At 36.9% G+C, this 13,188-nt stretch overlaps 1 protein-coding gene across 1 annotated transcript in view; it reads right to left on the minus strand.

The window, feature by feature from the left end:
- The window catches only part of RNF128 (ring finger protein 128), a 124,957-nt gene that overhangs the window by 3,242 nt on the left and 108,527 nt on the right, over positions 1-13,188 (minus strand). The window contains exons 3-6 of the mRNA XM_074200450.1: positions 12,222-12,293; positions 9,602-9,684; positions 7,069-7,165; positions 6,369-6,549 (exon numbers count right to left, since the gene is read on the minus strand). Coding sequence (XP_074056551.1) covers positions 6,369-6,549; positions 7,069-7,165; positions 9,602-9,684; positions 12,222-12,293 — 433 coding nt within the window. The remainder of the gene's footprint in view (positions 1-6,368; positions 6,550-7,068; positions 7,166-9,601; positions 9,685-12,221; positions 12,294-13,188) is intronic.

A 13,188-nucleotide genomic window follows, 5' to 3' on the forward strand; every position in this document is an offset into this window, starting at 1 on the left:
TCAGGACTTTTGCTGATCCATGGTCCAGCTGTCTGCTTTCCTAAAAGAGGTCTGTATAGATATATTTTATATTATATATATATATGATATATAATATAAGCATACATATGATATATATATATAGAGAGAGAGAGAGAAAGAGAGACAAATACATATATGTGTATACACACACAGACACACAGACACACACACACACACAGACACACATACCCTGGCTTTAAGAAAACACAGCAAAGAGAACTCTATAGTGAAAAACTTCAACTGAAACTAGAAGCAAAATAGCAGCACAGCAACATGCTTGAAGAATACAGGCAGAAGAATATTCACTAGAGGCTAACAGATCCATCAGAGACTAGGAAGAAGCAGGCTCAGCAGAAGCCCCTGGAAGATATCGCCAGCCCTGAAGCAGGAGAGGTCTCGCATTACCCTTCCACCGGTAGTGAGCTCCTCTGCCCCTGTGCTGTTCTTTTCACTGATGGTCAATGTTATTTGTGGGAGATGTGTTAGTGTCACATTTCTTACTATTCCATTTCATTATGTGCCTTTGCATTTAATGAGTTGTGTCCTCTGGAAGACTATTAGAGGTAAACACATGGGTAAGGACTTGTGGAGGTGAAGAACCTTGACCCTAGGGTAGCAGTTCCCTGGAAAACTTCACTGAGAGTAACATGTTGCCCCAGGTGCTATACAGAGAAACTCAGGTATTTTGATATGACTTGTACTTAAAAAAAGAATCCTATTTACAAATACAGAAGAACACTGGATTTGAAGATCTGAATTAAGTGATTCTTCACTTAACTTATTTCTATTTATTTGATTTACTTATTTATTAAGACAAATGACTTTCTCTCCTTGGGCTTCAGTTTTCTCCTTTTTAAAATGAAGATGTTGTACTATCTGGCCTCTAGAGCTCCTTTCAGCTCTAGATTTAGGATCCTATGGAACTTGGAACTTCCCCATTCCACTTTTGGATTTGTTAACATTTTTTTCTTAGATTTAGCCTAAATTTGCTTCTCTACAACTCTCACCCAGACATTTGAAGCCAGTCATCATTCCTCTCATCCTTCCCCCTTGCCCTCACCATAGGTCTTCTCTCTTCTGGCCAAATAACCCATATGGCATCAACTTGAGGCCCTTTACTATCCTGGTTGTCCCATTCCAGACACTGTCCATTTTCTCAAAAACCTTATCAAAATAAAATGGCTAAAACTGAACCCAATGCTCCAAATGTGGTCTGATCAGGCCACAGGGCAATGGGACTATTCATCACTTCTCACTGTGAAGCAGACCCCTCTACTTTCAGTCTAAGATTGCATTTAGCAATTGACTCAGACCAGTAAAACGCCAGATCTTTCTCAGAGGAATGGCTATATGGCCATATCTTCTTTGACTTCAGATCAATCAATCAACAAACATTTATTAAGGATCTAACATGTGCTAGACAGTGTGCTAAGCACTGGAGATACACATAAAAAGAATGAAACAATCCCTTGCCCCTTTTGGAACTTCCATTTTAGATGGGGAAACAACACACACACACAGACACATGTAGGTATAAACAGAATGACTATATGTAAAATAAATACAAGGGATTTAGGGAAGGGTGAGTCATAGCAGTTGAGAGGGATCAGGAAAAGTTTCAGGTAGTGGGTGGTATATGAACTGGGTCTTGAAGGCCTAGAAGAATTCTACAAGCCAATGGGTGAGGTAGTGTATTCCAAGCATGAGGAATGTTTATTGCAAAGCCATAGAGATGGGAGACAATGTCTGGAGTGAGAAACAGAGAGAAGGCTAATCTGGCTAGATCATGGGGGTTGGGGAGGGAATGGGAGTAAGATAGCAAGGTTGTAAAGACAAGTTGAGGCCAGGTTGCAAAGGGCTTTTTAATAAAAAACAAAAATGGATGAGTTAAGAATTTTCTATTCATGGCAAAAGAGAACCATGGGAATTTGTAGGGTAAGGGTATGACATGGTCAGATTTGTGCTTAAGAAACATCGTTTTCTTAGCTACATATTGTGCTTGTAAAGTTGTTTTGTTTTTAAATCCAAGTTAAAGATATTTCATCTTATTCAATTTCATGTCAAGATCTTTTTGGATTCTGACTTCTCTCCAGCCTTTTATCTTAGTGACTAATAAAAATACTGAAGAGCTTTGAGGTATGCCCAGATCTCTGGGACACTCCATTCCAGAGCTTAATTCCAAGTTGATATCAAATCAGTGCTGGCTACTCTTTCGGTCAGGCCATCCAATCCGTTCTAAAGTCCTATCTCAATCTTGTGGAAGCGTACACCGCCAAAGCCTCAGTTGTGTTATAAAATATTTTTAAAAATAGGATGGCAATGCCTTGGGTCCTTGGAGTTGTCTTAAAGATCCACTGAAGTCTTCCCTAAATATAAGACTTTCTCAATTTCTGGGAAGGACTATAATTCCCTAAAACTAGTCTTCTTAGTATTGTGACCCAAATAAGAGTGGAAATGTCTCCTGATTTATTCCACCTAAGGGAAGCATCATTTTATACACCTTTGACCAGGATGGAGGGAGTGATTAAAATAATCGGTCAGGGGACAAAAATCCTAGAATAAACTATGTATTTCTGTTATGGTATAATTTTGTATTATTTTTCATTGCTATTCTAAAATATAAGTGGCCACTGCTTGGTCAGAGAATTTCAACTAGGAAGGGAAAATCTGCTAAATAGGGCCCTCTCTCCCAGCAGACAAATATATTACATAAAATTGTCTGAGATACTTTGCCTAAAATATAGTGTACAGAATTTTTTTCATTGTGCTCATGAGAACATAATGGGACACTTTGCTAAAATTTGGGTAAATTAATTTGATAGCAGGGCTTCTTAACTTGGGGTTCATGAACTTGTAGTTTTTTTAAAAACTATCTTTTGATGACTGTATTTCAGTATAATTGGTTTTTTTTACAAACCTTTATTTCTTAGTCTATTATTTTAAAACTTGATTCTCAAAGGGGGGGTTCATAGATTTTACCAGAGTGTTAAAGGGATCAGGACCCCAAAAAGTTAAGAAACCCTGGTCCATAGCATTCCACTGACTTTCCAGTCTTATAGTAACCCTGTTAAAAAGGAAATACAGTTAGTCTTCCAAGACCTGTTCTGGATGAAGCCATCTTGACTCTCTGCGATCACAATTTCCTTTTCAAGACATTCAGAAAACATTCCTTTAATAACACATTCTAGAACTTTATCAGAAACTAAAGTCAACTGGAGATTGAGACATTTGTTTTCCAGTCCTTTAGTACCTCTTTGGTTCTCCATGCTGTTTCAAAGATCACTGAACCCAGGACCTCAGACAGTAGATCACATCAGTTCTTTCAGGATTTTGGGACGTGTGGGATTTGAAGGCCAAGGACCTGGGTTCAAACCCCAGCTATGCCACCTGATGATCTTGGACATGTCACTACACATCTCTTGGTTTCAGTTCCCACAACTCTGAAGTGAGAGGGTTGGCCTAGATGACCTCTAAGGTCCCTTCCAAGTCCAAATCAATAACCTGATGTCTTTTATCTGGGCATTTGGGTATGTTCTCACTGGATTTTAACTCAGTGTGCACCATCTTGTTCTGTTATGTCTAGTCTGAATGTTCTTAGTAGAAAAAAATGGAAGCAAAATTTGATTTGGGCAGTTTTGCTTTCTCTCTGCCATCACTTTGCCATTATCTTCCTCCTTGGTAGTGGTTCTAACCATTATTGATTCCTCTCTTTTTTCTGGAGCTTTAAAGTCTCCTCATTGTTCTCTTAGCATTTCTTGCCAGTTGAGCTCATTCTGAACTCAGGCTTTTACATTCTTCTGTGCCTACCCTTCCTTCTTACATTGTATATGGCTTTCTCAAACTCCAAATTTGGTCAAAGAGTTTCCTGTGCATTCAGATTAGTTGCAATTTAGCTAATTCCCTCTCTAACTAACTCCCTGATGGAGCAGCTTCTCTCTACTTTCAGAATTGTATTCTTGAGAGAGGTCTATCACTCCTGGTCTGACTGGTAAAAATCTGAGGCCAGGAGATCCTATCTAGTTCTCCTTGAAATTTACTGTCCCCAAAACAGAGCATATCATACTTTGGTTTATTTCCCTCTTCTTTTCTCCTCTCAGCAGTAATTCTTATGATGTATATAGTACCATGTCATTTTTTTGTTATATATGTGTATTTGCGCACGCGCGCACGTGCGCGTGCGTGTGTGTGTGTGTGTGTGTGTGTGTGTGTGTGTCTTCTTATTTTGTGAATGCTTTTCCACCTAGACTGTAATCTCCCAACCTCAGGGGCTGAGTCATTTTTTCTATATTCTCTCAAGGGAGGGCAAATATTGTGGAATGACCTCCCATGAGCCCCAAAGCACATGGAAACTAAATTCTATAAAGTGAATGACTGTGATAGACATAGTTTATGGGCATGGCACCCAAACTGGAGATTCAGAAATATAGGTCATAGCAACTGTTTACACCAGATCTGTACCAAACATACACCCCCACCCCAACCCCCCCTTCCATTCCTCTTCTCTTTCTCTCCATTTCTTTCATGAAAATCTGGTCTTCTCTATAGGACACAGCCAGAATTAAATAACAATGATGAAACAATTCATTACCATAAGCTGCAAATAAATCTCAGTTAGAGTTTCGGTGAGAGGCAGCATGGTATAATATAGATAGAAAGCCAGCCTCAGAGTCCAAGGAATATAGGTTCAAGTGATTCAACAAGTCACTTAAGTACTCAGTGCCCAGGAAAGTCTCTAAGACTGTGAACTGCAGAGGGGGTGCCAACCTGCATTGGTAAAAGATGTTAACTCATCATACATTTGTACACCAATGAAATCACAGGTCCAGTCCCAGATGGTCCCATCCCATCCCATAGTTTCAGTGAAAAAAATATTTTTTAACAAAATATTGATTATAATAGTATTTTGAATGTATAAAGTACCAATCAAGGGAGTCACCCAACCTTGTCCATGTTTGTTTCCCCATGTCTTCTATTTTGTGCCTGCCATGCCCCAAGTGGAGAAGTCAAGCAATTATTAGGGGTATGCAATTTACTTGGTGGGCAGAACCACTTGTTTTATTAGAATTCTCCAGAACAATCAACAAAGCTTTCCTGGGACTGGGATAGAGTCAGGTGAAGTAGAAATGCTGTCTCTCCCATGACAGTATTTTCAAAGAAGTCTTTCAAGAAAACATCAATGGATTCAAATCCAATTTCTATATGACCCTTTGAAGAAGCCACCAATGTTTATAGGGGCACCAAAGACTTAGATGAAGGAAAATTTGAGGGTTTTACAGCTCTTGCTGTCCATTATCTATTTTGTCTCAGAATTCCAATATACAAGGTTAATTGTAATAATTCAAGGGTTTTGATAAAGACCTAGACCATGCATTATTATGGCATGGAGATGAACCTAGTCTCTTGAAGGTTCTGCCCATCCTGAGCAGGTCTTCATGAGCTGGACAGGCTTTTAGTACAGGTCCAGTAAAGGGCCAGGTTGTTTGAGGCCCAGCACATTAGAACATTCCATCCTGTCTTCCTAATAAGGTATAAGCTCTTGAGAGTAGGAACTGTTCCATTCATTGTTCTTGCATTCCCAGAACCTAGAACCAGTGTCTGGCAAATTGGAGACACTTCATAAAGGCTTTGTTGATTGATTGATTAATTAAGGACATGGACTGGATCTGATTTCATCTTTGTATTTCCAGCATCAAACATGGTGCCTGGCATATATTAGGTACTTGGAAAATGTCTGCCAATTAACAGTTTCTCTGTACAAGCTTCTCTTGCGCATAGTTAATGGCCTGTAAACCAACATTTAAACACATTGAAGGGCAGGTCTTCTCATAATAATTCCATTGGCATTTCATTGCAAGAGAAACAACATTTTACTTAAGAGTCAAAAGACCAGGGTTCGAGACTGCCACCGAGGAACTGTCGGACCTAGAGCAAGTCACTTAGCTTCCCTGGGCCTCTACTGTCTCATCTCTAAAAAAGAGAGATAATAATCCTTGTCTCCACAGCTTTGCGGGAGAGAGTGCCGTGAAAGCCTAGTTTATCACCATGGAAATAAACCTAAACTCTTACTGTGATGGTGGAAATACTGATCTTTCAATTATCTTTAATTAATTTCACATATTTCTACGTGTGTGTGTGTGTGTGTGTGTGTGTGCGTGCACATGCACACGTGGGTGGGAGAGGGTGTTTTGCATTAGGTTCACTCCCCAATTAAAAAAAAAAAACTATGTCATGCGCCCATAAAGCAGGGGTTAGTGGGCAGCGTATGCAGTAAAGAGTGAGTTGCTTTGGCAGGGGGAAGGGGGGGGAGGCTCTCTGATGCTTGAGAAGGAACCCGAATTAATACTTGCTCTGGGACTGAGCACGCTCCTCCAGAGGTGGCTCATCTGCACCTTGGACCGAAGCATACCCAGAAGAGGCTGTCTCGCTGTGGCTATCCTCTTCGCGAGGGGAATAAGATTCTGGTGATCCATTGATGTTAGGATCAGATCCAGCGGTTTGGAATGACACAGTTCCCGCTTCAACATCAGCCTTCAGAGAGCATGCAAACATTTGAAAAAAAAATTAGACTTCATGTAGTTGTGTACAAATGATCATCATTATCTTTTCTTTATCCTTCAGATGATAGACTTCTAAACTCACTATAATCAATCAGAAAATTGGGTCCACAAAGGGTAAGAAAGAAGACATAAAATTGGATTGGATGGTAAACTAGCCAGGCTGGTTAGTGAGAGAGAAATGGTTAGAACTCTGTCTCAGATATTTTTGAAACCTGGGTCCCCACCATGCTTGGCTGTCATCACCCTCTCAGGTCACCAGGAAAATGCTACATTTTGACTAAACCACGTGTTCCCTTAGGGACCGAGGACAATAGGTCAGTAGGGATCTTTTTTCTTTATGCTTTCAAGATTTTTATATCTTAGTCAAAGATAAACAGTCTGAATCTAACACTCAAGACAGGAGAAGAATATAGTATTTTCTTTGTAGCCCAAGTACATTTGTAGCAAATGCCTTTATTTGCTTGGCATTCAAAATGTAAGGTTTATTTACCTCAACCCCCAAAGCTTTGAGGATATCACATTTGCACATGGGGCAAGTCCGGTGTTCCAAGAGCCAAGGGTCAATACAGGTCTTGTGGAAAAGGTGGCTACATGATAAAAAAAAAATATCATTCAGTTGCCGTTTGTCCAAAGCCAAAAGCACATTGTTTCATTTGTCACTAAACATCTAAATTAGCTTTCATTATCATTTTGCTTTGGTGTGTGCTCCCTGCCTGCCATTTTCCCCTTTTATAATGCATTCTCTAATGCAGCAATGCAATCTGTCATTGCATTATTATCTATAGAGGAGTCCAAGCTAACTTGTAAAATTTCCTCTGAGTTCTGCATTTAAAAATTTCTTCGCTGTAGTTTTAGAAAGAGTGGTTCACTCACATCTAAGCAAAAAGGGCTACTTTGTAAGTGGTAACTGGGCCCAATATTCCTTAGTTATAAAGTGGAGCATTACCAGATCTCACGGAAAATGAAATCCTTAAGGGGCCTACCTTTCTGGCAATTGGAAGCAGTTGAAGATGGATGAACCGTGATTACAAAGGCAAGCTAAAATAAACTATCCTCAAAGCTATCAAGAAATATAAATCAGGGTTTTTTCCTTGAGAATGCAAAGTCAGTTCGATGTATATTATATGAATAAATAAAAACTAATATTTATAGAAACGGCTGGGTGACACCATAGTGGACAGAATGCTGGACTTACAGTCAGGAAGACTTCAGAACAAATCCCGCCTCTGACACTAGCTGTGTGAGCCTGACCAAGTCACTTCACCTGTATGCCTCAGTTTCCTCTTTTGTAAAATGAGGATACTAATGCATCTACCTCACAAGATGTTGTGAGGATCAAATGAGAGAATGTCGTGAAGTGCTTTACAAACCTTAGAGAGATATATAAATGCTATTATAAATTTTATTATCATTATTATTATATTGACTTTTGTGCTTAGAATTTTTTTCTATATGCTAGCATACTTTCCCAAGTAGAAATCAGGCTAAATCAAAGGTTCTTAATTTGGGGCTTGTGATTTTTAAAAAAATATATAGATTGTGACCCAAGACAATTCCAAAAGATTTATGATGGAATAGACCATCTATAGCCAGCTAAAGAACAGTGAAGGGGGTGGCTAGGTGGTGCAGTGCATAGAGCACCAGCCCTGGAGTCAGGAGAACCTGAGTTCAAATTTGGCCTCAGACACAATAATTGCCTAGCTGTGTGGCCTTGGGCAAGGCACTTAACCCCACTGTCTTGCAAAAAAATTTTTTTTTAAATTACAAAATGAAGAACTGTGGAGTCTGAAAGTAGATCGAAGCATATAATTTTCACTTTTTTTTGTTTTGTGGTTATTTTTTGTTTTTTCCCTTTTGTTCTGATTCTTCTTGTACAACATGACTATATGTTTAACACAACTGCACATGTATAACCTATATCAGACAATTTGCTGTCTAGGGGACCAGAAGAAAAATTTGAAGCTTAAACTCTTATAAAAAATGAATGTTGAAAACTATCTTTATATGCAATTAGAACAAAATAATACTATTTACTAAATAAATGGACATATAATGATATTTCAATATATTTAGTTTCCTTTTTAATACTCTGCATCTTACACATTTAAAATCATCATTATGATAAAGGACTGCCAAATAGGTCCAGGACACAAGGAAAGTTGAGAACCCTTGGATTAAAGGAATATTTTTTAAAATGACAGAATTGTAAATGAAGGAGTGGGGCAAACTAGCTGGAGGCTTTGATTTCCACTTTTGTTAAACATGGCAGTATTAGATGAATGAAAATAGTAGCATTAACTAATTTAAAACATTTATATTTAAAGAATGCAAATGTTTTTAATATTTCAAAATCATTCTTTTTCTTGGAACACTTGATAAAATAGGATTCCCCTCCAATTACAACCATTCTTTCTTTAAAAATCCATTTGTTGTGTTTTATTTTAAAAACATCTTTTCTGTTGCCCTTTTTCTTCATATCATAGACATTTGAGTAGGTGGCTAAGGACCAAATCCTCACTTTCCTCCAGATTAAACTGTAACACATTTATCCGTATATCCACCATTCTGTCTTGGTAGTCCTCTGCCTCTCTGCCATCAGGAGGCGAACTTCTATCTGATTCTCTGCCAAGCTTTTATTGACCTTTTGGTTACTCAGAATTAAACTTCCTTTTAGTGATTTTTCCCCCTATATATTACTGTAGTCATTGTGTAAAGTGTTATAATTCTGCTTATTTCACTATGCCTTGGCTTACTCAATTCATCCCACGAATCAGAATTTTTCATATTTGCCATTTCTTACAGCACAAAAATATTCCATTCCCTTTGTAAACCTTTGGTTTGCTTGGTTTTCCCCCAGTAATTCTCCAATTGATGGACATTCACTGTGATTTCTTAGTTTTTGTTAACTAGAGTCTATGCTACATTGTGTATATAAAAGTACCCTCCCTTCCCCTATGCCCCCTTTTGAGTATATCTACAATCCAACAATCACTATCCAAAAATCACAAGAAAATCAGACTTACTTGCATGTTAATATGCGCACGATGTCATTTGGTCTAAATATTTCAATGCACACAGCACAGCTGTCTCCATCAGGTCCAGTTTCCTAGAGCAATTTTATAGATATTCATTATCATTTAAAAAAAAATTTCTTTTAACCGTGGAGTTTGAACAAAGTTCAAGGACTATTCCCTTTAATTTAGAAAAAAAAAATGCTATCTTATTGTCTGATCTTGTTATCTCTTATACTTTGCTTCTTTAAGGATATGATTTCTCTCTCATCATACTCAATTTGGATCGATGTACAACATGGAAACAATGTAAAGACTGACAAATTGCTTTCTGGGGGGGGAAGTAAGATTGGGGAAAAATTGTAAAACTCAAAATAAATAAAATATTTAATTAAATTCAAAAAATTTCTTTTAAAAATCAACATTATCATTTTCTCAATCCATTCTACCATCCCACATCCAAAGGAATACACTGATTATGTATGTCCTTGGAATCTCCCATCTCTCTTCCTGGAAAGAAAAATGTTTCACTTTAAGGCCAATATGGGTCAATGATCACATTGATCCCAATTTTAATATCTCTCTTCTTTTTCTCTCCGTTTCTCTCCAATGTTCTCTGAGAACATTGTTTACTTTTTGTATTACTTTTGCTTACTTTTTGAATTAATTTAAACTAAGCTTTCCAATTATAACGTAAATATCAGAATTTGTTAATTCATTCCCCAAACTCTGAGTACCCACTTTGTTTTGAGATTATGACTACCACAAAAAGTGATACTATGAATATTTATATATAAACACACATACATCATGTATTTATATATATATATATATATATGTACACACACACACACACACACACACACACACATACATATTTGCCTTTCCTTCTGGGTTGTTTTTTTTCTTTTTGGAGGTAATCCAGATTAAGTGACTTGTCTAGGGTCATACAGCTAGCAAGTGTCTGAGCTGGATTTTCACTCAGGTCTTCTTGACCATATAGCTGGAGGTTTCTGATCTCTTTTGGATATAGGAACCAGTAGTGTATAAACAATTTAGTCACTTCTTTATCACAGTTCCAAATTGGTTTCTATTGCTTTTCTTATCATTAGTGACTTGCAGTATTTTTCTTTATTGTGGCTGATGGTTTGCATTTTTTCTGCTGCAAACTATCTTCTTTGATGACTATTGCGGGATTAATGGTGGTCTTATATCATTGCATCAATTTCCTATTTGTCTTGATACTGTATTTTTATCGGAGGTTTGATGCAAAGATGGTTTTTTTCAATATATGGAATGATTTTGTGTTTGCAACAGCTTTTTGGGGTATGTAATAAGACTGTCTATTTTTCTTTTTTTGATCACTTTTATATCACTTGGTTTGTTAATAATTTTCCCCTAACCATAGTTTTGAAAGATATCTTTTAATATTTTTATGATGTGACCTTTGGTATACATAGATTTGGAGTATTTTGGGGGTATATTTATTTTTGGATAAGTTATTTTCCAGATTTCGTGGGAGTCCTTTCCCAAGTAAACCACTTATATGCTTGGGTTTCCTGGACTTTGGATTACTATGCTTGACAGTTTCTGGGTCTTGTTTGCCTGTCGTATCCAATAATCTACATTTGCATTTTTTAATCAGTATCAAGGTTGAGCAATGCCCAACCCTCTTCATTCCTACTTTTTCTGATTTTCTTCCTTAAGAATTTAGACTTTTTGTTTCTTCAAATGAATTTTTATTATTTTCTCAAGTTCTCTGATATTTTATTATTAGGATTTTGAATTTTAGAAATCCATCAAATTTTATGGTAAAATCAAAATATAACCAGAACAACTTCTTTTAGAAAGGGAAACATAACTGAAGCAATGTCACCATAGTGAAATTTACTATGTTCCAACTAGATCAGTAAATTTTCTTTTTTTTTTGTGCTTCACTTTTAATTTCAGTTCTAAATTATTTCCTGTCCTCTACCCCATACCCACTCATTGATATGACAAGAAATATGACACCTGTTATACACTGAGACCAGTAAATTTTCAAAAGGAAAGCCCATTGGTCAAACAAAGAAGCAACAACTAAAGCAACATCTGGCAGTGATTTTAATATTTCCCATGATCTTTTAGTTATCAGTTGTAATCCATAAAAATACCCTTTTATAGAAATTCTCCCCAAATTTCAAATACAGAACTTTTTCATTAAACAGTTCTAGTTTAGAATTAGCTATTCTACCCCCTGAAAAAATTGTCATCCAGGGTTGACCACTTAGACATTGAGGAGATAAGGATATACTTCTGGTTCAAGTTCATAGCTGTGATTTCATGGGTGTAGGGAATTTCCTGGTGTGGAAACTTCTTCCACCAATGAAGACAAATGACTTAGAGAGTAACCAGAAGCACTGAGAAGTTAAGTGATCTTCCCATGGTAATTCAATTAGTACATACAAGAGGCAAGACTTAAAACTAGGTCTTCCTAACTTCAAGTCTAGCTGCCCTCTATCCATTACTCTAGGGTGCCTCTCAGAAAACACTTTGAACTTATAAAAGTCAATGTCTAGGATACATTGGTAGAAAAATATAACTCAATGATTATGTTTTAAAAAACAATAGCAATTAAAATCATTTCCAGTACCTTGTCTCCATGTTTCAGAGCCCGAAGCTGAAGCTTTCCAATAGCTCTTTTAGCATCCGCTTTCAGTTGTCTCTGTTGTAAAACATATTAAATAAAAATGAGGAAAATAGAACATTTTTCTACAGAAATGAGATATTGAAGGAATGACAAATATCAGGCAAGTCACATTAAAGAAAGAATTTTTTCTTAGGTAAAAGATCTCAGCGATAGAAAAGTATCATTTGAAAAAAATGCAAAAGAAGGTGGCTTAGCCCTACCTGATATAAAATTATATTATAAAGTATTAGTCATTAAAACTGTCTGGTATTGGCTATGAAATAGAGTGGTGGACCAGGGGAATAGACTAGGTGCAATAGCAGGAAATGATTATAGTGATCTGTTGTTTGATAAACCCCAAAGAGTCCAGCTATTGGGATAAAACTCCTCTCTTCGAGAAAAACCTGCTGGGAAAATTGGAAGTTAGTTTGGAAGAAACTTAGAATAGACCAACACCTCACACCCTATACCAAGATAAGATCCAAATAGATACAGGATTTAAACATAAAAAACCAATACTATACGCAAACTAGAAGATCAAGGACTAGTTTACCTGTCAGATCTATGGAAAGGGGAGCAGTTTATGACTAAGGAAGAGACGGAGAACATCACTAAAAACAAACTAGATGATTTGGATTACATTAAATTAAAAAGCTTTTGCACAGACAAAACCACTATAACCAAGGTCAAAAGAAATGTAGTAAATTGGGAAACAATCTTTACAACTAATGTTTCTGACAAAGGACTCATTTCTAAAATATACAGAGAACTGAGTGATATTTTTTTTTAAAAAGCCATTCCCCAGTTGACAAATGGTCAAAGGATATGCAAAGGCAATTCACAGATGAGGAGATCAAAGCAATCCACAGTCATATGAAAAATTGCTCTAAATCATTACTTATTAGAGAAATGCAAATTAAAGCTTCTCTGA

The sequence above is a fragment of the Macrotis lagotis genome, chromosome X, assembly GCF_037893015.1.
Source record: "Macrotis lagotis isolate mMagLag1 chromosome X, bilby.v1.9.chrom.fasta, whole genome shotgun sequence".
NCBI lineage: Eukaryota > Metazoa > Chordata > Mammalia > Peramelemorphia > Peramelidae > Macrotis > Macrotis lagotis.